Source organism: Garra rufa, chromosome 11, assembly GCF_049309525.1.
Source record: "Garra rufa chromosome 11, GarRuf1.0, whole genome shotgun sequence".
NCBI lineage: Eukaryota > Metazoa > Chordata > Actinopteri > Cypriniformes > Cyprinidae > Garra > Garra rufa.
This window is the reverse complement of record NC_133371.1, coordinates 5992735-6016837: the sequence shown is the minus strand read 5'-3', so window position 1 is coordinate 6016837 and position 24103 is coordinate 5992735. Positions and strand designations below refer to the sequence as shown.

The window sequence follows — 24103 nt, the reverse complement described above, 5'->3', positions numbered from 1 at the left end:
TACAAACAAACCAAAGGACTTTTAATGAAGGTTTTTATTTGCATCTGCACGTAGTGTATCTGTTGTGATTATTCTGACTTCAGCAAACATACTGCATGGAAATCATACGCTTACACATGCACACTTTAATCTATTTTCAGATCACTTATGTTAGAATACACAATTACAAAAACATTCTTAAGCTGCATTAGAATTGCATTACATACTATACTTCTTGTGCTGCTAGATGGGGAAGCACAAATATCGATCATGTCAAAGCATGGCATTCATTTCCAACACAAACTCATTATCTGCTTTACCTGGCCATCAAACACACACACACACACACACACACACACACATACACACACACACACAGCTTAGAACATTCCTCCTGTACTGCCATTTATTTGGATTTAGTATCATTGCTGTGTACAAACACACCATAAATATCTATAAGAAGAAAATTAAAGAGCTAGTGAAGAAGAAAGAAGAACTCTAAGGCCATAAAACAATCTTGGCCTAAAGGAATCTGCAGAACTTTATTTATTTTCTGTGTTTGTTGTAGGGAAAATACCTAAAAATCTGCTGTGCTGAAACAGAAATGTGTTAAACTAAGCTGAAAATACTGAACTCTGAAACCCTAATAAAATCAGTCAAAATATTTATCTCATACATGAATAATGAATATGCAATGGTGCTGTGTGCAGTTTAGAGAATGACAGCAGAATTCTGCAAAATCTGTGTGGAATCACAAATCAGTGTCTCTGCGTTCATATTCAACTTTTGTTACTCAGAAATATTAAGTAAATAAAAGAAAAATATAGCACAACAACAAATATATTAGTGTCATGTCAAAAGTATCAAAAATGTGCCAAAAAGCTTGGTGCAGTAGTAGAGAACTGAGGAAAAAAAGTAAAGATGTTGCAGAATACATTAAGGCTGGCACAAAACACTATAAACACAAGAAAACTCACAAATACAGATGTCATGATCTGTGATCAAAGAAATGGGAAATACAGCTCACATAAACTCTTCAACCGTTCATCTCAGAGGGAACCCAATTCAAAATGCTTGAGTAATGGGCGTCTTGGTCCATGGTCAAAGATGAAGAGGTAAAGCAAGCAGATCAATGCAATTTGATTAATGAAGTGCGTACTGCATAGAAGAACAACAGCTCTTTGACTTTACCAAGATCGCTGTGAGAATAATACTCACACAGTTCTTAGTGCCTTTGCATGTGTGGACTTTTCAGGATCTGCATGAACCATCCTCATTTTCTTTAAAGGGGTCATCGGATGCCCATTTTCCACAAGCTGATATGACTCTTCTTCGTGAAAAGTCTAATATATACTTTTGTTATAATTTCATTGTCAGAAAGGGACAGAGGTTTGCTCTGTTCACAGCGAGCCGTTTCGGTGCATGTCCCTTCAAATGCTAATGCGCTATAAAACTTTAGCCACATTTCACTAGCACATTATTAGGAAAGGCAATTTGTGAAGATTCATAAAAACCCTTATACTCACTTCTTCTGTAGATGAAGCTGGATCATGAATGATTCATGCAAACATTGGTGCATTTAGGCAGAACTTGGGATGCATTCCCTTCAAAAACGAAAGTAATACTCTGCATCTTCAGCGGCTCATATGACTGGAGTAAATGACCACTGCTATGCTGATTATTACAATACACCTCACTCGCTTAGAAAACATTCTTGTCTACTACTTCGGCATCGAAACAATGACAGACTGTTTACAACTCACTCAGGGTGGGTCTAAGCTAAGCCGGTGTCAATCAATCGTCGTGGGAGGGGCCTGTGCAGATCTACATAATTCTGCCAGGAATCTCAAAACAGCTTGATCTAAGAAAGTGTTATTATTGGGGGGAAAAAGTATTTTTATCATTATAGGTTGGATGTGTACACACACTGCCAACACACAATTATGTTTTAAACAACATGTAAAAGTAAATTTTGCATCTGATGACCCCTTAAGTGATAAGGCCTTCACAGAGAGGATCTCATCACTGATTAATACCACATTGTTTCAAAATACCATTCTCAGTCCAACATGAACATGTTCTTTAGAAATGCTACACGCTACAAATGACAGCAATTGCAAATGATTCAAAAGTCTCTCATATAAATCTACATAAAGTAGGAAACAGGCTGTCATGTTACTCTTTTACTCTGTGATCGACTATGCATGAAATGCCATGATCAAAAACATTTCTAAATGGCCACTGGAAAGAAAAAACACTGACGTTTTGACGTCTTGATTCCATTATGGGGCAGGATAGCTGATCAGCAGTGACTAAACTAACAAGTGGCAGTCTGTAGCATGGGTGTTAAATTCTGCCTTTCTCTCATCAGACACTTTGGGTGATTGCTGATGCAGATGAGTGAAAAAGTGACAGACCGAAAGAAGGCATGCAGCGCAGTCAAGACGCTGTCCTTGAGCATAGCCCTGAGTTACCATGGAGGCGACAGAACATTGGGGCAATGACATGAAATCTCTAAAGTCATGTTTGAGATGTTCGGGAAAGTGTCTTGTAATCTCCCTTGCTGTTTCTAGGCTGAGCACAGCAAGTTTCGGGGTGCAGTCTAAAGCTTCCATGTTTCCATGTTTTCATGTGTAGAGCTATCTGGAGGCATTATTCGATCATCTGGTGGTCCCATGGCTCCTCGATGGGCTCTGACTTGCTCAGAAGTGGTGGTGCTATCATTGACAGAGTCATATTGACCTGTTGACTGGCATTCTGCATCTGGCATTGGAGCTAGAAGAGGAGATGGGGGCGCCACCTCTTCAGTCCCATTAATTCCATATCTGTATACCACAGGAGTATCAGGTTTGGTGCTGGTGGCTGCCTCGACTTCCACTTTTGACTGAGACCAGTCCTCTCCAATGTTGCAATCTGTAGGTAGGCACTTGAGGCTGGGATACCGCCCAGACTCAGCCATGACTTGTTGGAGCTTCTCCCAGGTAGCCGGAGCATCAGCACCTGCTTGGGCGGCCTGCAAAAGCAGATCGGCATGTTGGCGGAGCTGGGCTATTTCGCGTTCGGTGGCGGCATTTTGCCGTAGCAGATCTTGCGTCCTTAAGGTGATGTCCAGGAGTCCCAACTGACTCAGAATCTCCACTGTATTGAGGAAGCGACGATGCCGTGCTGTCCCTTTGAGGTTGTTCGACCCTTTGTCACCATTCGGCTCTGGCCGATGCTTACGGGGCTCTTTTCTGGCTTGGATGAGGTCGTTGGAAGAGGGTGGGGAAAGAGTCTGAGTGCTTGAGATTGACGGAGAGCTCACGTTGAGGGAGGCAGAGGGACTAGATGGACGGTGTGGGCTCTGGTGCTGGTGAGAGCCAGAAAGTGTCTCACGGCCTGCAGAATGAGAGTGCAACAGCAAGTTGTTTTCTGGTTGCTTGTGCAGATGCTGCTTGGCCGCTTGTGTGGTTGTGGATACCTCGTCTCTCTTCTCCTCGGTGCATACTCTCTTACTCAGGCTGTGCTCCCCTGTGTTACTTCCTCTACTGGTCGTAGGTTTCTCTTGGGTTTTCTTATTCGGGTGAGGCGCAATTCGAGGATAGGAGTTCAGGATGGGAAGGTAAGTGGTTTTGCTCTTCTTTACACCCTTGCTTTCGGATCTTTGTAGCTGGGGTTTGAGAACATGCAAAGGGGCGTTTTGATTGACGCCAGGTTGTTGTAGCAAGAGAACATGGGTGGGACCCTGACTGTTTGAAGCACTTCTATCCCATGAAAGAGATGAAGGAAGGATGTGGTCCTGACCAGACTGTCCAGGCTTGGGAAAAAAAGAAAAAAAAGAGGAGAGACAGAATTCCTTCTTGTACGGAGCAGTTTTACATCAAGAAATCACAAGTGAATGATGTTGTAGAATATTTCAAAGCAATTTTTATGTAGCTCACTTCCACTCTTGTGATCATCACAAGCTTTTGGGACCTTGGAACACTTCTTACCATGTGTTTCAATGCCATGCATTTGTACCTCTTCCAAATTCACCTCATCTTTAGCTTTGGTTTGATAAATAATAAGCTGCCTTGTTGTCTATATTTTCTACATACAATAAAAAGAAACTTTATAAGTGGCTTGTAAGTGTTTTCCATTTGCATTGTCTCACCTGCTTCAACACCACATTCTTAATTATGAATATGGGAGTGAGTTCAGACGTCCCGGACACCAGTATGTGGCTTCCTTGTAGGGGGCCTTGCTCTGTCCCACCCAAACCCTTGTGGACCTGAGGCTCATTTACACTGCTCTGCTGGTCATCTGCGTCAGTCTGCAAGGAGTCTGAGCCAGTGTCTGAGAAAGAAACAAAGCAGTAGGAGGAGAAAAAGCATTGGATAGAACAGAGCAAAGAAGCAACAGGAAGAACCGGAAACAAAGAAAGAGAAAAACAAAAGCAAGAGAGATGGCAAGCTCAGTCTACTAATGACAAGTCAAATGAAGGACCGTTCAGTGTTGGAACCTTGCAATGTTGGTTCTGATCTTACATAAGCCTCATAAAACTACAATTTATGACCAGAAGTACTTCTAATAAACAGGTTTGACTCTTTCAGCTGCTCCTATTACATAATGGGTAAAAGCATACTGCCATGAAATCTCCTTTTACAAACATTTTCGTTGAATGAGGCATATCTAAGAACTCAGTTCAACATGGCACTGTCATAAAAGACAACCAGGAAAGGTGTTTTCTGAATGAATGCTGGAATTCTGACTTTAAGCTAGGGCCCTTTATGCTACATCAGTGCTTGACCTCATTGAAGCTTTATTGACCTTTTCATTCAAAGCTATATTAGGAGCAAAGGGAAAAGCTATTTACTTATTACCACCCATGGTTTTGAAAGTACATGGTTAACATGCACATATGGATATGGTTTTGTGGTGCCCAAATGCTTTTGTTCAGGGAAACGTTCACACAAAAATTTAACTTCTGTCATCATTTACTCACCCCTCATGTCATTCTAAACCTATATGACTTCCATGGAAAACAAAAGATGTTTTGCAGAATTTTCACCCTGAAAACTATTTTTTTCTCTGCATTTTGGTGCTTAATATGACCCCCTTAGGATGGGACAATATTGTTAAATTGTTTATATTAATTTGATGTAGCAAACATGAAATGCACTTTTATGATCTACAGAAGAAAGTGAGTCATACAAAAACCACGTGAGAGAGTAGAAACAAAAAAACTTGTAGTGTGTGTGTTAGGGGTGCACATATGAATATTGTGCGCCAAAATATTTCTGTACTGGTCTTTCAGTTTGGTACACGTGTACCAAATGAACAGTGTTGTTTTATGCAATGCATGTGCTGAACTCCTCTGTTGGGGGAAAAACATTTCAAATTCAGAGTCCCAATCAACACATCTAAAAAACAATGAAGAACATAGAGTGAGCTGCTGCCAGAAAAGTGCATGATCCAAGTTGTCTGCTTTATATTAAGTGCTTCAAACTGAATCATAAACCTGTCTGGCTTGATGCGTGTGGTTAATGTGTTTGAGACATATTTTACTCCGTGTATAACTTACATGCACTTACATTGCTTTGAAAAACATGTGCCACTGTTGTGCCAAATTTCGACTCCCTGCCGAATTATTAACCCCCTCGTTGAAACCACTACCTCATTGCCTAATCCTAACACAGATGAGATGACCAAAGTTTACTTTGGCATTTCTCTGTCCATGTGGACAGTCCATGAAAAACAAAGCATGCACTACGTGATTGTTGAGACAGAATGAGTCCACTAGGTGGTATTGCGTATCTTTATACTTTGAAATCTGTGTGGACCCAACTGTGTGTGAGACGGAGCAGAACGTTGAAAAATAAATATTCCCAGGCTTTACTGTGGGGTATCCAAACTTGGTCCTGAAGGGCCACTTGCCTGCAGAGTTTAGCTCCAACCCCTGTTAAACACACCTTCCCAAGCTAATCAAGCTCTTATTGGCATACTGGAAACTTGATGTTGAGGCAAGTTGGAGTTAAACTCTGCAGGACACTGACCTGAGTTTGGACACCCCTGCATTACTGGATTACTGGCACTATTGACTGTGAATTATATTGAATTATAAATGACCTATCGTTTTGCCAGATAAGACACTTATTCATTGGCTGGGATCATTTAGAGCCCTTTCCTGAGTAAGCTAGTTCAGGAAAAAGGTCTATATGGAGAAAAATCCTGGAATGTTTTCCTCATAAAATGTAATTTCTTTGCAGCTAAAGAAAGAAAGACATGAATATTTTGGATGACATGGAGGTGAGTAAATTATCAGGATTTTTTTATTTTGGAAGTGCTTACTACACCACATGTACTTACTATATGGTTAGAATTAGGATTATGGTCTGGTTTGGGGTTACTTGCATGTAATTACGCATAATTAATGGTTATTATAATAGCAAGTACATGTAACGTGTAACACCTTAAAATAATGTGTTACCTTATAATTATTATTCTTATTATCAGGCTAGTGTTACTGTCAAATTAATATTCTGGCCTATTTGTTCCATCATATTTCTTTTCCCTTATTTTATAGTGTTAGCGTGTTATCACACATGATTCTGTTGAGTTTCTGAATGCAGTAGCCAATCAGAGGTGTTCAGATGAGTCATCACTGACACACCAAAGTTTTATTGGTTAATTTGCATGCTCCCTGACTGAATTCTGCTCTCTGGCAAATTCCCTCATCATAAACAAAGTGCAGATGTACATGTGATAGAAGTATAAGAGATTTATTCATCATACAATGTAGATAGATTCACTGATTTTAACTGGAGTCAGTGACGATGTTCTTTGCTTAATTTCTGTAGCTGCTGTTTGATTTGCTGAGGAAATGTAAGCATTTATAATCAGTAACTTACAAAGTTTCTATTATATTGTTATCATGTTAAATACAAATTCAGTCATATTCAAATATTTAATGACATGACCTCCATATGCTACTTGACTAAAAAGTTAATGTGTAGTTAATAGATTATACTGACATTAGGTTGATATCCTGAAGTTGGTTCGCTCTTCATCTACGAATCTAAGTAAGTAAATAATTAAATACATTAGCATGAAAATATCATATATTGCCAGTCTCACAGGCCGACGACAGAACGAGTAGTATATGCTGAATTGAATGGGACTCAAAATCAGAAATTCAGACATTCACAGAATCTTGGGAAGGGATTGCTTTGTGGTTTTGTATATATTATACAGTGGTGTGAAAAAATGTTGGCCCCTTTCCTGTTTTTTTTTTTTTTTTTGCATGTTTGTCACACTTTAATGTTTCAGATCATCAAACTAATTTAAATATTAATCAAAGACAACACAAGTAAACACAACATGCAGTTTTTAAATGAAGGGTTTTTTATGAAGGGAAAACAAAATCCAAACCCACATGGCCCTGTGTGAAAAAGTGTTTTGAGATGTATCAGTCTGGAAAAGATTATAAAGCCATTTCTAAAGCTTTGGGACTCCAGCGAACCACAGTGAGAGCCATTATCCACGAATGGCGAAAACATGAAACGGTGGTGAACCTTCCCAGGAGTGGCCGGCTGACCAAAATTACCCCAAGAGCGCAGGGACGACTCATCCAAGAGGTCACAAAAGACCCCACAACAACATCTAAAGAACTGCAGGGCTCTCTTGCCTCAGTTAAGGTCAGTGTTCATGACTCCACCATAAGAAAGAGACTGGGCAAAAATGGCCTGCATGGCAGAGTTTCAAGACGAAAACCGCTGCTGAGCAAAAAGAACATAAAGGCTCGTCTCAGTTTTGCCAGAACACATCTTGATGATCCCCAAGACTTTTGGACTTTTGGAAGGTGTGTGTCCCATTACATCTGGCTTAAAAGTAACACAACATTTCAGAAAAAAAAAACATACTAACAGTAAAATATGGTGGTGGTAGTGTGCTGGTCTGGGGATGTTTTGCTGCTTCTGGACCTGGATGACTTGCTGTGATAAATGGAACCATGAATTCTGCTGTCTACCAAAAAATCCTGAAGGACAATGTCCGGCCATCTGTTCGTGACCTCAAGCTCAAGCAAACTTCTGCAGGACAATGATCCAAAAACACACCAGCAAATCCACCTCTGAACGGCTGAAGAAAAACAAAATGAAGACTTTGGAGTGGCCTAGTCAGAGTCCTGACCTGAATCCTATTGAGATGCTGTGGCATGACCTTAAAAAGGCGGTTCATGGTCAAAAACCCTCCAATGTGGCTGAATTACAACAATTCTGCCAAGATGAGTGAGCCACAATTCATGCACAGCGCTGTCACAGACTTATTGCAAGTTATCGCAAACGCTTGATTGCAGTTGTTGCTGCTAAGGGTGGCCCAACCAGTTATTAAGTTTAGGGGGCAAATACTTTTTCACACAGGGCCATGTGGGTTTGGATTTTGTTTTCCCTTCATAATAAAAAACTTAATGCAAAAAACTGCATGTTGTGTTTACTTGTGTTATCTTTGATTAATATTTAAAATTTTTTGATGATCTGAAACTTTAAAGTGTGACAACCATGCAAAAAAACAATAAATCAGGAAGGAGGCCAACACTTTTTCAAACACCACTTTATGTTGTAATACACTTTTGAGCAAACTGTACTGTTTGTCATAATAGTAAAAATAGTATGAACTCAGTCTCTTTGGGGGTCAGTCAATACTCACCCGAGTAACCGGAGTCTTTCTCAGAGCAGCGCGAGTCACGTCCGTTTGATTGCTGTTCAGTGTGTGCTCTTGCTCTAGAGGCCAAAAGGGCGGCACTGTTGCTTTTGTCTTTAGCATTTTTACTGGCTGGACGGGAGGTGCGTTCCCTCTCTCCTACACACCCTTGGGCATCTCCTCTTGGTTCCTTGGGCATCCCGGGCCCTGAAAACAAAGATACACAGCTGGGCAGACAGTGGTCTCAAGCAGAATATATTTACCCATTTAGGTAAGCATTGTTTACAAATCTAAGAAAAAAATGTGTACATTGTGTTCTGTGAGATACTTAAAGCTTATTCTACAGGACATTTATGTGAATTCAAGGCACACATTGTGGCACTGTTTCTATTGATTCAGAGCTTCTGTATTCAATGATTTAAATATGTCCAAAATATGATTTATTAATATTTTTCTTTCTTTTTCACTGACGTTGATTTTTTTTAACCAGCATCTGTTCTATCCATAGATACCAAACATTCATTCATTTTCAAAATTGTAACCCTTTAAATGCTGGTTTGTTTACATAATGCCACAGGTGTTTTTTATGAAAAAATTAAAAATAGTTAATTTCCATATACTAAATGCTAAGCAGAATTTTTTCTTTGCTTATTAGATTCTTGGGTGTGTCAGTGAAGAACAACAACATTAATTTTGAGGCATTTCTATGTTTATGTAGTGTTAGATTTAAAAAAAAAAATGTATATGCCAAATTTGAAAAAATGGCACAATCTAGTAAAAAAAATTGTAAAAATTTAAAATGTGAAGCCTTGCCGATAGAATGAATGCCTATTAGCAAATACTGCATTTTATAGTCAAATGGCCCTGGGTTAAAAATTTGCAGTTTTAATGGGTTTCAATGTGGACATTTTTGTCCTTAAGGTCCTGAGTGTGAGTATTTTTTGTACGGAGAGTAAAATTGATTTTTTAAAGGAAATGAGGGTGAAATATTAAAATTTCAATAAAAATAAACACCTGAGACAAAATTTATGCAGTTGGCATTAACACAGGCACACTTATAAAAAAAAAACTAAACTGAAAAAGACAAAAATGTCCATAATGTCGAGGGTTAAACGCCTAAACACCACAAAGAGAACACAAAACACGCCCTAAACATAAAGTGGCTCTTAAAGTGACTACACACATTCATTATATGTACACAAACACACTCTGAACTCACTGCTAATGCACTATTGTTTATTGCATTCTCCATTCTGTGCCATGTGTTACACATATGAACCAACTTTTCGAGTTAAAAATCTTAGTTATCAGGCATAAGCAAATGAAACAACAAAAATGCATGTATTCTCATTGACATTTTAGATACATACTGTACTTTAAGATAATTAAATGGCTTTAATGTACACTGCACTTTAACTATAAATACATCCAACTCTAAATTCTGATTGGATTGTGCTGGCTGCTGTAAAATGCTGAAAAATGCTGCCATCATTGCACATAACACTCGTGTGTTCTGTAATATTTGCCATGTGATCTCTTGTCAAAGGCAGAATGAGGAAAAATCAATTTTTATAGCCCCTTTTTTGCCATCATGGTGTAATTCTGGTATTTACCAGCAGGGGCTAACCACAAATAACTGTACCTAAACCCCTCTATGCGTTTCATTCATTCATTTTTTATTTTTATTTTTTATTTTTTGTAGGCTGACCAAGAACACTGATTACCAGAAGAAGCAAACACAGCAGTTGACTGATCAAATATCTGGATGATGCAACAGACAACTAACACGATTAAAATGATCTTAATCATTTTAAAATGAAAAAGAGATTTGCAATCTTGAGATGCTTTCAATCTAAATTTAAAAAAAAAATGTTTAACTAATGCTGTAAACTGGTAAAACGATACATTTTGAAAATATAACCATTTTAATATTTTATTATTTAATAGTGCTCAATCAGTTTTATAAAAGCAATAAGATCTGATATTTCTATTACTTTCTATAGTTTGTGGCAATGAATTATCCTGCCAGGAGGAAGGTTATTTAGACACAAACTAATGCACACACACATAAACACGCACACACGCGGATCTCAGAGCCCTCCCTTCCCTGAGTGTTATGTAATACTACAACAACAGCCGAGCTCAGTCTCTACTTCCTCATGTTGACACCGTCAAAATAATGTGCTTTAAAGCCTGCACTCACAACCTTTACGTGCAAATTAATATAGAGCCTATAATACGCTATCAGTCAGATAAAGTATCAACGCAAATTGGTAAAAATAAACACATACAGAGCATACGAAACAGCATTCGATAGCAAAGTAAAATATAAACATCACATCTGCACTAACGTTACCTACCTTTAGTAATGTACAACACTGATCCTGGTCCCGAATATATAGCTCTTCTCCGTCCAGAGGAGCACTCACTTCTAACTACCTGTCCTGGGGCAATCTGTACCCCCCATCAAGCATAACGACCACCTAGTGTCTCCGAGGTACATTACTTTTGCCTGTACTTCTGATTGTCTCTAGTTCGGGTTGTTTAACCTCCTCCAGCTCTTCCTTCAAAATTGCAGAATGACAACTCCACCTGCCGTATGCCCCGCCCACTCGTGATTGGCACTACACCGGGCCAATAGCGCTAAAGGGATTCCGCCTAGCCCCGCCCCAAAGACGAGTGACGCAGGGGAATAAGTGGCATGGCCAATCCTGTGATCAGGCACGTGGAGAGGAGGAACGAGACGGTATGACAGGACGCAACTAAACAGACGCGAAACGTAACGTAACGAGAGGAGGAGTAGGGAAGAAACGACGCATTAGTGCAACTACACGCTGTCCATGTGTTTGCTCTTTTGTAATACTGACCACTGACTATCATCTGTTGAGTCATATACAGGAACCGTACGACCAGTTAACACTTATCATTGCGGGACAAAGTGTAAATATTGTAACTTTTATGTTTAATGTCAGTTGGTGCTAGTCTAATCACAAAGGGTTGTCAAAGTGATGCTGCTAAATTAATGCCATATGTGAAAGAAAAACAACAGCAGCAACAACAATAATAATAATACATTGCTTAGGCCTTTTTGTTGTGCAATATATCGCCCCAGAAATGATTGCAATAGTATTATTGTCATTTTAAGACCATTTTATGCTACTGCCCTGCTGGAAAAGCTGCTAAAACCAGCCTAGGCTGGTTTTAGCAGTTTTTCTCAGCTAGCTGGCTGGTCCTAGCTGGTTAAGGCTGGAAGTAGCTGGTTTTAGCTGGTTTCCCACTCTGGCCAGGCTGGGAAAGTGCCCAAATCCCCTCTAAAACCAGCCTGCTGACCAGCTATGACCAGTTTAAACCAGCCAACCAGCCTAGGCTGGTTTTAGCTGTTTTTCTCAGCAGGGAAACAACAACAATATTAATAATACATTGCTTAGGCCTGTTTGTTGTGCAATACATTGCCCCAGAAATAATTGTAATAATATTATTGTCATTTTAAGACCATTTTATGCTACTGCCCTGCTGAAAAAAACGCTAAAACCAGCCTAGGCTAGTTGGCTGGTCTTAGCTGGTTTAGGCTGGAAGTAGCTGGTTTTAGCTGGTCTCCCCATCTGACCAGGCTGGGAAAGTGGCCAAAACCCCTCTAAAACCAGCCTGCTGACCAGTTAAAACCAGGCTGGTTGACCAACTAAAACCAGCCAACCAGCCTTGGCTGGTTTTAGCTGTTTTTCCTCAGCAGGGAAACAACAACAATATTAATAATACATTGCTTAGGCCTTTTTGTTGTGCAATATATTGCCCCAGAAATGATTGCAATAATATTATTGTCATTTTAAGAGCATTTTATGCTACCCTGCTGAAAAACAGCTAAAACCAGCCTAGACTAGTTGGCTGGTCTTAGCTGGTTTAGGCTGGAAGTAGCTGGTTTCCCAGCCTGGCCAGGCTGGAAAAGTGGCCAAAACCCCTCTAAAACCAGCCTGCTGACCACCTAAAAACCAAGGCTGGTTTTAGCTGATTTTTTCACCAGGGTGAATATATACTAATATAACAGCATGATAATGCAAGAAGGCCCACACTTCCAAACACTTCCACTACAAACTTTCAGTTCTCAAGAATATTTAGATCATGGAAATTATCAAAATATTAGAAACTTGGATAAATAGTAAATAAACATTTTCTAATAAAAAGTGCAAAGTAACAAGTTGAAAAAAAGAAAAATGCAAAAAGAGCTTCTTTTTCCTTCTTTTCTCTGTAAAACACAATCCCTAATTAGCAGTCAGATGTCAGTATCCACAAAGGCACAGATCCCTAAACGTGGTCATATTTGTAGGTGAAACTTTTTTAATAGAAGCATTTTTAAAAAATTTGAACTAGCACCTCATGACTACAACACATTATGAGAAGTTGCAAAAGACAGATGCAAGTGGAATGCAAAAAAATGGTGGTATTAATTTTCATATCAATATAATGGGCAATATATTGCATCAATAAAAATGTACATATGTTGGGCAATAGGTCAATATATTGATTATTGTGACAGGCCTAACATTGCCCATTTAAAACTAAAGCTAAGGTGACATTATTAAGACAAATAAGACTACTCCCACTCATAATATATGTGTCGCACTGAATTTTCACAAGACAATTTTAGATACATTTGATGTAAAACACAGTTGCTAGAGATCCATTAAAGGTTTTTGTTTGAACCCCAAAAAGCCATCACTATTGTAAACTTGATCAAGGGACACGAGTGCTGTTTTACACATTTGGCCACATAAATCACCGCTTGCAGCATAATAATAATTTATATTTTGTTTTTGTTTTGCTGCCATAAAGTGTTTAAGTATTGTTATTGTTTACAGTTATGTTTTAGCCTTATCTGATTTTATTAACTCTACAATCATTTTCCTTTACGCAATTAATGTAGATTGAATTAGTTTAAAAAAAAAAAATGTATCTACAGTGTTAAGAACCAATACATTATTTTTTCATTTTTGGTGATTAATAATGGACAAGTGGGGCATGGAACTGATGAATGAAAATGACAAGATTGCAATTCGTGAAACATGTGCGTCAGACTAAACTACGGAGCAAAACTCCCGAGAAATCCAGGCGCGTGAGAGAAATCTACTTGTGCCTCACAAGCGTCTCTAAAATGTGCCAGAGCTCCGCTCAGCTGTTCTACTACAGCGCCACGTGGTTCTCGCAGGGCCCCCAGCCAATCAGCAGCGCGGGTGTGCGCGGACATGTGAGGACGAGAGTGGAGGAGCTGCGCGCACATGTCCGGTACTGTGCACAGACGCTTTCTGCTCGGATGACGTCATAAACAGAAGGAAAAAAAACAAACACTCAAGAGTTGCCAAGTCCATATTTTCCGTCGTAATAAAGGTACTTATGTAATTTAGATACAATTTTCGTGAATTGAGTTTATTTTGCGCACAATGTAGAATGATTAAATGAAAAGATTTAACCTTTATAATTTCCGTTATGAGGAAAAAAAAAAAAACCTGAGGCCTGGCAGAATTTAACAGTTACAAGATCACATTTGCATGCCTATTAACATACCTGTAATCCTTTATAATTAAATCCAGCAATAGTCATATACCTTATGTAATAGACTTAGCTCTTGGTTTAAAAGCGTTTTTCCAGGATGAGTTTGATTGGACACTAGCATGCAGATCTGGCAACTCTGCACATGAGAGTGTCATGTGAGAAGTGGAGTGCACTAACATGTGTATAAAAGAACAAAGCAATAAAACACTGATGTGAGGAAAGAAATAGAACTTCCACTGCAATTTTCCAAAGCAGACAGATCATTTTTATTTTTCACAATCCTAAAATAGATATCAAAATCCTACACTTAACAATAAACGTTTTAAAGTGCTTTAAGTTTCATAAGGCACCATATTCCAGTATATACTTTTTTTTTCTCTCACCATAGCATTGATAAACACTTAAAAGCAACAAAGACATTAATACACTTTTCTTTATCATTTTACATGAACTGACATAAGATTACTATAAAAATCAAGTCCAAACAGTAGCCAGCTCTCCAAAAGAGGTTTTTTGATGTTCACTGATGTCCAGTGCAACACAATCCTCCTGACTGGCCATATTCAGCACGTCTTTCCCTCTGTAGAGTAGCAGCGTTACGCAGCTGTTCTGAACATTTCCAGCCCCATTAGGCCTCCTCAGTGGTGTTGATAGAGTGTCACGTCTGAGGGCAGGACAGGCCCAGTAGACCAGGCGCGGCTTTGAGGGCAGGGTGCATGCTGACATGGAGGGTTTGTATAGTGGAGAACTTGATGAAAGTGGCACGGGTCTCATGAGCATGTGCTCTCGCTGCTGCCATGGCCATGATCTGCATTATACTGAGGAGAGTTGCTTCACTGCATTGGATAATGGGATAACAGACAAAAAGATGGATTAAAAAAAAAAAAAAAAAAAAAAAAAAAAACACTTTTTTACATTTTAAAACGCATTTAAGGGAGACACTGCAGGCAAAAATGCATTTTCATGCACCTGTCAAATTTGAGATTTTGGGCTTTTTGGTTTTTCATAGTGTTTTTCCAGACTAGTGGAAAGAAAACATCCAAAAGACACCGTTAAGTGTTTCTTTTATAACAAATTCTTTTATCTATTTGTGTCAATAGATTTCAATTCCAGTCCATATTTTAAAGGCAGTTTTCTCAAAATGAGTTTTTTTCCTCCTACACGGAGCCATAAATCTCCACTTCAGTAGCACTTACACACACCTTTACATTTGTATTCTTGTCTATATCCTGAAGGTTTTTACAGAGGAATTTGTTCATATAGAATTCGCTTGATTTTATTCATCGAAAAAAAAAAATTATATATAAATAATAATAGTTTCCTGTCTGTTCTAAATGTTTTCCGAATTATGGAGTGACAAAATGAGATTCCCAAAAAAACCCAAAAAACTTGATTCTAATGTCAAAAAATTAAGAAATTTAAAACTGACTTCATACAGTGTTCAGATTTTTGTTCTAGAAATGTATGCAAATTAGTGCATACTTCATTAAACAATGGCTCATTTGCATATTTAAATCTTACATTAAGAAACTTGTAATAAAGGGGGAAAAAAAAAAGTTTGCAATTATCAGAGTAATCAACTGGGTAAGTAACGTCATAACTATTAGTTAATTTTTTTACCCTATTCACCTGCAGTGTCTCGCCTTAATCACTAACTTCAAATTCTAAAAGACATTTGGGAAAGTTCTCGAGGTTAGTACTGAAGGACTACTTTTCCTGACCTTCCTATATGGATACTAGAGGCAATGCACCAGGCCATCTCTCCATCAGGAGAGGGAGCTTCTTGGAGGATCTTGCGGGCCAGACGGAGGGCAGCACCTGCCAGCTGTGCAGGCAGATAGACCACACACTGACCCTCCAACAGCGAGAGCTCCAACAGGTATCGTGCCATCCAGACCACCTGAACAGAAGAGATTTAAAACACAAGACTACATGGAGAGAAATAAAAATGTAATGCATAAACACTTATAAAGTGTAAAATACTTGTTTAAACAAAGATAATGTAGTCAAGCACATAATGGAATAGTGAAATTAAAAGGAATAGTTCAGCCAAAAATGCAAGTTATAATTCACTGGGCCTCATGTTTTTCCTAACCTATGAGATTTTCTTCTGTTGAACATTCAATAAAATTCAGTTTAAATTTGTATAGTGCTTTTCTCGATTCAAATTGTTGCAAAGCAGCTTTACGGAAAACTAAAGTTTCTAAAATTAAAGTTTTGTCTGGTGCATATAACATGAACATGATATTTTGAAGATGGACGGCAACCAAACAGTATTAAATTTCACAGTATAAATTATTATTATTATTATTATTATTATTACTATTATTATTATTATTATTATTATTATTTAAATAAACTTGCTATGGAGGTCAGTGGGTACCATCAATTGTTTAGTTACCAACATTCTTAAATACCTTGCATGTCCAGCATGAGCTCACACAGCTTTAAAACAGCTTGAGGGAGAGTAAATGACCAACTTTTGTTAGGTTTAAGTACTTTTGATGTGTTGGCTGACATTCTACATGTACAGTACTGTCACACTTAACATTAATATTTTTATATGCAAGGAATAATTGACAACAGGCCGTTGAATTCATAGAAAATGTGGCTGTTACACCTCGGGTGTGCATAAATTGTGGTATTAAACGTTCAATTATTCCACTTATTTTAGGGTTACTTCAAGACATTCGTCCGGTTTTTGTCCTTAAAACACTATTGTGATTTCTTACGCAGATCATCTAATGCCTTAGTTACGAATTCCAAAACATAATTTTAGACCTAGCAACGACATTTGAGCGTTTGACAGCAAACTAATGCAGTTAATAATGTTTAAACGGACCGACAGACGGTGAGAGACATTTATGCTGCGTTCCAGGCAGGTTTTTGAGCCCGTAAATCACAACCTCAAACTACGACTCACGACTTTGTAGCGTTCCAGGTAAGTCATGTCAAACTGCTCAAGCGCATTTATTATTTAAGCAATAAGGTACGAGAGGCCGTGCTGTATCGTGAATAAATCACGGCTAAAGGGCGTTGTTAGGCAAGTGCCTGCAAGTGCAACCCCTTCAGCCGTGATTTATTCATGATACAGCACGGCCTCAAGTACCTTATTGCTTTTATAAAACAGTTACCACACAATAAAAATATTAAAATCAAAAATATATTTTTTATATATTAAGTTGTACGTTTTCGTAAAGTAAAATCATTAACTGCCTCCCGCTGTAAAAAGTAGTCCCTAACTGCTGCAGCTGTGTTTACGTTGCTAAGGGTGGTTGCTAAGGGGGTCCAATGATACACAAAACCGTTGAGTGAAGCGGTCATAGCAGTGCCGTATCATGAATACAACACAGCTGCTGACCAATCAGAATTGAGGAATGGAACTAACCGTTTTATAATATTAATTTGATTGTAACTGTAACTGTTATTGTCCTAAAGTCTATTTTTCCACCTGCATAAACACGCACCTGTATGGGGCTGCCATTGTTGTTATGTGCTTTCCGTACATAAAACATAAATGTGGCACAAAAAAAAAAAAAAAAAAAAAAAAAAAAAAAGTCGTTTTCATTCTTTACTGTATTTATTTTTTTAGCCAGTGTCGTTGTGGGTTTTGGTTATTTTGCCGTTTTAGATTGTAAGGACCTTTGAAATAACTGAGATCGTGTGGCGAAGTGATACAGACATGTAATATGGTCAAGTGCTGCCTGAAACTACTTTTGCTGTGTTTTCTCCTGAAAATAATGCACACCATTGCAACGTTCATCAGCCAATCAGATTCAAGCATTCAATGGCCCTGTAGTATAAATCAAGTTAAATGTACTAAATTTCAACATTACAAATGTGAAACTATAAACATACAAATTTCAACAAAAAAAAAAAAAAAAAAAAAGGTTTCAGTTTACCATAAATGCTCGTCACTACATGTGGCTGTAAACTTAAACCACATTTCAAACACAATCGAAATAAATCACAAGTTCAGGTAGCTGAATTTAAAATAAAATTTTACTACAACACATTTTCACTTAATTGCAAATAGCACGCAGCGTCTGAAAACACTACATTCAGTTCACCCAAGTACACTCTTTGAACTGTATATTATATCTGTATTAAAGTACTCCAAGTATGCTAATGTTTACTTTTTCCACAAGTGAAGTTAATGAGTGAACCGACCTTGTCGCTGCAGCGTGCGACGGAAGCAGAGATGAGCAGAAAGTGAAGAGGAGGACAGTAATAGAGATTAAACTTGAGCCCAGTTAAAACCCTCCTCTCCATCCGTAGCAGTTGTTTCTTACTGTAGGCGTTTTCCATAAGATAGCAGAGCTCTGACACCTGACAAACATTACCATGTTAATAGCAAACAGTGTCAAAGTTCATGTTTCGATTCAACATTTGTTCTAACACTCAAATACCTCTGGTAATAGACATTCCTCTTTTTTTGCAGCCAGAAAAAGGCAAACCACACCCAGTAACTGCAGGCCAGAGATGGACACTTTGATGAGCCTTAGTGCTTGATTCAACAGGTGTACTGCCAGATACAATGTTTCCTCAGAGAACTGAAACACTTCCTGAGGTGAAAAGAGAGGAGGAAGAAAAAAAAAAAAAAAAAAAAAAAAAAAAAAAAAAAAAAGTATATAAAATCCACCAAGAGACTGTGATAACATTCCTACAAAAATAAAAATTAGCACAATACACACTACTGGTTAGTAGCAGCCTTTACACCAGTAACTTTTGTAACATGATCCTTCAGAAATAATTTAAGTAGGATTTAATGATTAATTAACTTGCCTTAATGTAGAAAACAGTTGTGCTGCTTTATTTTTGTGGAATCTATGAAACCACCATTCAAAAGTTTGGGGATACACTCTTGAAAATAAAGGTGCTTTAAAAGGTTCTTCATAGCGATGCCATAGAACCATTTTTGGTTCCACAAAGAACCATTCAGTCAAAGGTTCTTTAAAGAACCATCTCTTTCTTTTTTATTATCTGAGGAACCTTTTCTTCACACTTGTGAAACAGAAAGGTTCTTCAGATATTTAAGGTTCTTTATGGAACAATTTAGACAAAAAAAAAAAAAAAGGTTCTATGGCATTGTGAAGCACCTTTGTTTTCAAGAGTGTACTCAGCAAGGTATAAGTTTCACTTTAAAAAAAGATTTGAAATTTCTCAATATTACAGTTTTTACTTTATTTGATCAAAAACAAAAGCAGCTTGGTGAGCAAAAAAATAGGTTAAAATAATTCCAAAATTTTGACGAGTGGTGTATATGATAAAACACACAATAGCCATAACAGCCAGCTCTTCTTTGGTCCCAGCCACTCACAGTCAGATATGTACAAATGTGAATATTGCACTTACATGGACTTGAATTAGCCAATCCACCAAAATAGCTCTCGTAGTGTAACTGAAATGCTTGGGCAGGTCAGCGTTTGGGAGAGTGCATAGTAGCTGACTTCTCTGCAAGCAGAGGAAACAAATACATGATCACATGCATTTAAAAAAATAAAAATCAATAAAAATAAGATATTTTGCAGGTCATCCTCACCATCATGTCTGAAAAGATGTCCCACGCGTAGGTCTCGTCATAGAGGAGGCCGAGCTTGCTGATGGCTACTTCCACCTCTCTGCGCAGAAGTCTGGGCATCAGCTCCTGCAGACTAGGTGGACCTGGCAACCTGTTTAGACACTTCAGCAAAGCCTCCTCTTCGTAGACATCTAGCATTGTTGCACAAGAATAATAAGCAATTGAAGGACTACAAAACGTACTTAAAATAAAAAAAATTTATATATATATATATACACACACACATATATATACATATATATACACATATATACACATACACACACACACAGACATACGTTTATAAAAAAAAAAATACTTTAATGTCCTAATTGAATTATGGCCTAATCTTGGTTTAGGCTAAGCCCTGTCTGTGTTTAAGTTTAGTTTTTAGGCTTTGAAACAGGCTTTGCGCTACGTTTTAATTTTAGGGTTAAAGGAATCAACAGATAACGTACTTGCCAGAAGGTTAGCATTCTTTCTTACGGTGTAGGGAAAAAAAAGCTCAGGGAACACAGTGTGAAATATAGACATGAACAGAGTAGCTTAGCAGACAATAAAATCAGGGTAAAATCTTAGATTAAAGGGACCAAAGTTATAGTTTTAGGTCCAGAATATGAAGTGCGTTGACGTCAAAACCCAGAAGACCAATGGTTCTCTCAAGATTTAACTTTGGGTTTTTCAATTTGAGTAAAACTAGGTCTGTGGTAAATCTAAACCAGCGGTACTTAGACATTTTGCTCTACAGCATAAATAAAAATAAATAATTGAAGCAGCATCCAAGCATCAAGTTATATTTACCACTTTTTTTCCTCAGGAGTGGAAAGACAGACAGAAAGACAGAAAGAAAGGAAAGTAAATCTTAAGGAAACCAGTGTTGAATTGGTCTTCTGGGTTTTGACATTATTGCTGCAGAACTTTATAGCGGTACGTTCTCAAACACTAAATTGAAAGAAAAATAAAATAAAATAAAAGTGTACCAAGTCATGCACTGAAAAATTTGGTTAAGTAAATACAGAAAAACAAATGAAATTTCTACATTAAATATAAATTTAAAAATGTAAATTCAATATTAGTACTCAACTTAAGCTTGTACAATTGTAATTTGAACAAGCATATTTTACTGGGAATTGTTTGACATTTGTACAAAGACTGTAAGTGAATATTTTAAAGTCATGATCCCCTTGTTCCCATCATGCGCTTCAGCATGAATTAATAAGGCAAAACATTTTTTTGCTGTTTTTGAGATGCATTTACACCATTTTATATATGCTTTTGTTGTTAGGTTAAGTAACTTGCAGTTTTGTAACATCTAGAGTTAATTTTCCACTCAGAGTGACCCTTTCAAATCAAACTATTGTTGATTGTTTCTATCGTTGTCTATCACGTGCCAAGTATTGAGGTCTCTGTGTTCATTTGGTTAGTAACTACATTGAGTCAACATATAACCTTAAAAACAAGTCGTAGTATACTTTCTTACGTTTTTTTTTTTCAGTGTGGACTAGTCAAGCAAACCATCTCAGGTTACCTGAAGTAATTGACTCATCCTGTGGAGCGTAGTCCATTATGATCCCATCCTCTGCAGATACAGGAAGCCTTCGAGCCTTGAGGAAAAGGAAAAACAAATGCTACCCTCTGATGGCAGAATAGTGGCAACCCATCATTTGAAGAGCCACCCGTCTAGTGGGGTGATTTTCTATCCATTACACTCAGAGGAGGTTACAAGTGGTAGCAAAGCCAGACCTTGACACATAATGACATAAAAGCTGCAGTTACCCATCGACTCTCCTGTGTGGGTCTGTAGTGCTGCCCCGGCGCCACCTCCTCTCCTTCAGCAAACACCCTGCGCTCCCTTAGAACACAGGAGTTTGCCCAAGTCCGCAGGGGCACTTGTTTGTCGTCAGTCTTTTGAAGAACAAAATGGGTTTATTTGCAACAGATAGTTTATTCACCCCTTTGTCATTCAAGATATTCATGTCTTTTTCTTCAGTCGATAAGAAACTGTTTCTTGAGGAAAACATTTCAGAAGTTATCTCCTTATAGTGGACTTCTATGGTGCCCATGAGTTTGAAGAAGGGTCTTATCTAGCCAAACGATCGGTTATTTTCTAAACAAATTGACAATTTATATACTTTTTAACCTCAAATGCTCATCTTGTCTCATCTCTGTGATGCACATGCGTAGTCTGTGTGATCTGGGTCAATATAGTTAGGGTACGTCAAAAAAACTCCCATCTCGTTTTCTTCTACAAATTCAAAATCGTCCTACACCGCAGTTTTGTTTGTTTTGTGTAGGGTGTTGATTTTGGAAGTTCAAACTTGGGGCACCATTAAAGTCCACTATGGAGAGTAATCCTGAAATGTTTTCCTCAAACAATTTCTTAAAGGAAGAAACAAATGGGGAAAAAAAAATAAAAATAATAATAATAATCGAAAAGGAACAAACAAAAAAAATCCAAAACAAAGAAACCAAATGAAAGAGAAACCAACCAAACAAAAAGTATAGAAACAACGACACAATTAAACCGAGAACGAAAGAAGCCGAGAATGAAAGAAGCCAAACCAAACAAAAACACCACACACAAACAAAAATGATAGAAACAAAGAAAAACTAAATTAAACCAAGAGCGAAAGAAACAATTAAACCAAGAACAAAAGAAAAAAAAAATTAAACCAAGAACAAAAGAAACTAAATCAAAAATAAAGGGACAAAGAAAGGAAAGAAACAAACAAACAAACAGAAAGAAAGAAAGAAAAGAAAGAAAGAAAGGGACAAAGGAAGGAAGGAAGAAACACAAACAAAATGAAAGGGAAAAAGGAAGGAAGGAACAAACAGAAAGAAAAACAAACAAACAAAAAGAAAGGGACAAAGGAAGGAAGGAACGAACAAACAAACAGAAAGAAAGACAAACAAAACAAACAAACAGAAAGAAAGAAAGAAAGAAAAGAAAAAAAGAGACAAACAAACAAAAAGAAAGGGACAAAGGAAGGAAGACAAAACAAACAAACAAACATGACAGAAAGGGACAAAGAAAGGAACAAGAATGAAAGAAACAAACAAACAAAATGAAAGAAAGGGACAAAGAAAGGAACAAAGAACAAAATAAACAAAAACTACGAATGAAAGCAAACAAACAAACATACATATTGGAAGGCAAGGGGGTGGAAATGAAAGTATTCCTTTAAAAACGTCAATGAGAAGCAGTTTTTCAACATGTACAAGATCTGCATGAACACAATTTCTTCATTATTAGTCCTAAACCCTGGAAGAAAATTTGTATGGATTTCCTAACAAGAGTAATAAGAGTAAAATACTCAACATTGGCTTCATGTTTTGTTCTACAAAATAACAAGTAAATTCATAAGAGAGAAAGAACTCTGAAACTGCTCAAATCAACTGAAGTTCTCACAGAGCAACTTGGATTTTTCAAGGACAGATCAGTTTCAAAGTCCTCATTTGAGGCATAACTTGTGAGTAATTCAATGCTGAGCAAATTGTTACTTTAAGGAACGTTAAGAACAGACCTCGTTTGACTCAAAATAAGAACACACTGAAGTTCTGGAAGGAGACCATGGAAATTTGCCTTGCAGGTCAGTCTTCAAATCGATCTCAGGACTAAAACCCACACGGAGTCTGAATATTTTGCTTAACTTGAGTGTGTGACCAGCAATAATAATGCAACAGATTTTAGTGAACTTACACAAAGTCTCCTGTTTATAGGTTAAAATGTTTTTTCTGGTCACACGTTGGCCATAATTCAGTTGACACAGCAAGTCTAGGAATCAAACTGGAGATTTGACAAGCATGCTCACCATATGGAGGTCCAACAGTTGCCTGGAACCACAAAACCCAGTTCGAGCCATGATTCACCTGGACACTGTAGCTACCTGCACACACTGAGTCTGCAGCTGCACACGGCATTCACCATCAGCTAATTAACACCTGTGCCACTAATAAAGCTTACTGATTGACCCTTGACTAAGCTCCGCCCTCTGCCACTAACATGTGTCATGCACACCAATGGAAGCTCTGTGTGTTTCCTGACTATCAGCTTTGGAGTTTTGTCCTCTGTAGAGGATTTCTCTGAGACCTTACATGTCACAATTTTAAGTCTGGATGTCCTATAAGGAGCACATTCAGAGATTTCCAGAGATACCAAATGTTTGGAAGTTTCACCATGACCACTCCCTCTCCTTGGTCTTTAAAATTTAATTTAGTGATCACATTAAACACCATTATGGAAATATGATCATATTTTGTAGTGATCATTTAAATCTGAATCATTTTCATATCGTTTCTCATAAAACAACATCTCAGGAAAATGTTATGAGGTTTCAAATTAAAATATGACTTTCTGTTATG

At 37.8% G+C, this 24103-nt stretch overlaps 2 protein-coding genes across 2 annotated transcripts; both read right to left on the bottom strand.

Moving 5' to 3' along the window:
* Positions 1-16: 16 nt before the first annotated feature.
* LOC141345204 (CLOCK-interacting pacemaker) lies at positions 17-11219 on the bottom strand. The gene is made up of 4 exons (XM_073850085.1): positions 10998-11219; positions 8644-8844; positions 4112-4293; positions 17-3775 (listed from the first exon to the last, which is right to left on the bottom strand). Exons 2-4 carry the CDS (start codon positions 8834-8836, stop codon positions 2582-2584), a joined length of 1569 nt encoding a protein of 522 aa, XP_073706186.1. The 5' UTR covers positions 8837-8844; positions 10998-11219; the 3' UTR covers positions 17-2581.
* A 3339-nt stretch (positions 11220-14558) lies between these two features.
* On the bottom strand, positions 14559-23604 carry ccnp (cyclin P). Its single transcript, XM_073850014.1, has 9 exons — positions 23554-23604; positions 21518-21646; positions 21270-21345; positions 19724-19893; positions 19537-19635; positions 18591-18746; positions 18352-18510; positions 15903-16081; positions 14559-15017 (listed from the first exon to the last, which is right to left on the bottom strand). The coding sequence occupies exons 1-9, from the start codon at positions 23602-23604 to the stop codon at positions 14840-14842; spliced, it is 1197 nt and encodes a 398-aa protein (XP_073706115.1). The 3' UTR covers positions 14559-14839.
* Positions 23605-24103: the final 499 nt, after the last annotated feature.

Bases quoted from the DNA above. Each gene is read 5' to 3' on its own strand.
- LOC141345204 (XM_073850085.1), bottom strand. From the start codon at position 8,836: ATGCCCAAGGAACCAAGAGGAGATGCCCAAGGGTGTGTAGGAGAGAGG. The intron at 4,294-8,643 runs GTGAGTATTGAC...TTTCTTTCTCAG, and splicing joins GAAAGACTCCGGTTACTCGG to ACACTGGCTCAGACTCCTTG. The intron at 3,776-4,111 runs GTGAGACAATGC...TTTTTTCCCAAG, and splicing joins AGAATGTGGTGTTGAAGCAG to CCTGGACAGTCTGGTCAGGA.
- ccnp (XM_073850014.1), bottom strand. From the start codon at position 23,604: ATGGCTCGAACTGGGTTTTGTGGTTCCAGGCAACTGTTGGACCTCCAT. The intron at 19,636-19,723 runs GTGAGGATGACC...CTCTGCTTGCAG, and splicing joins ACATCTTTTCAGACATGATG to AGAAGTCAGCTACTATGCAC. The intron at 16,082-18,351 runs GTCGGTTCACTC...TCTTCTGTTCAG, and splicing joins TCGCACGCTGCAGCGACAAG to GTGGTCTGGATGGCACGATA.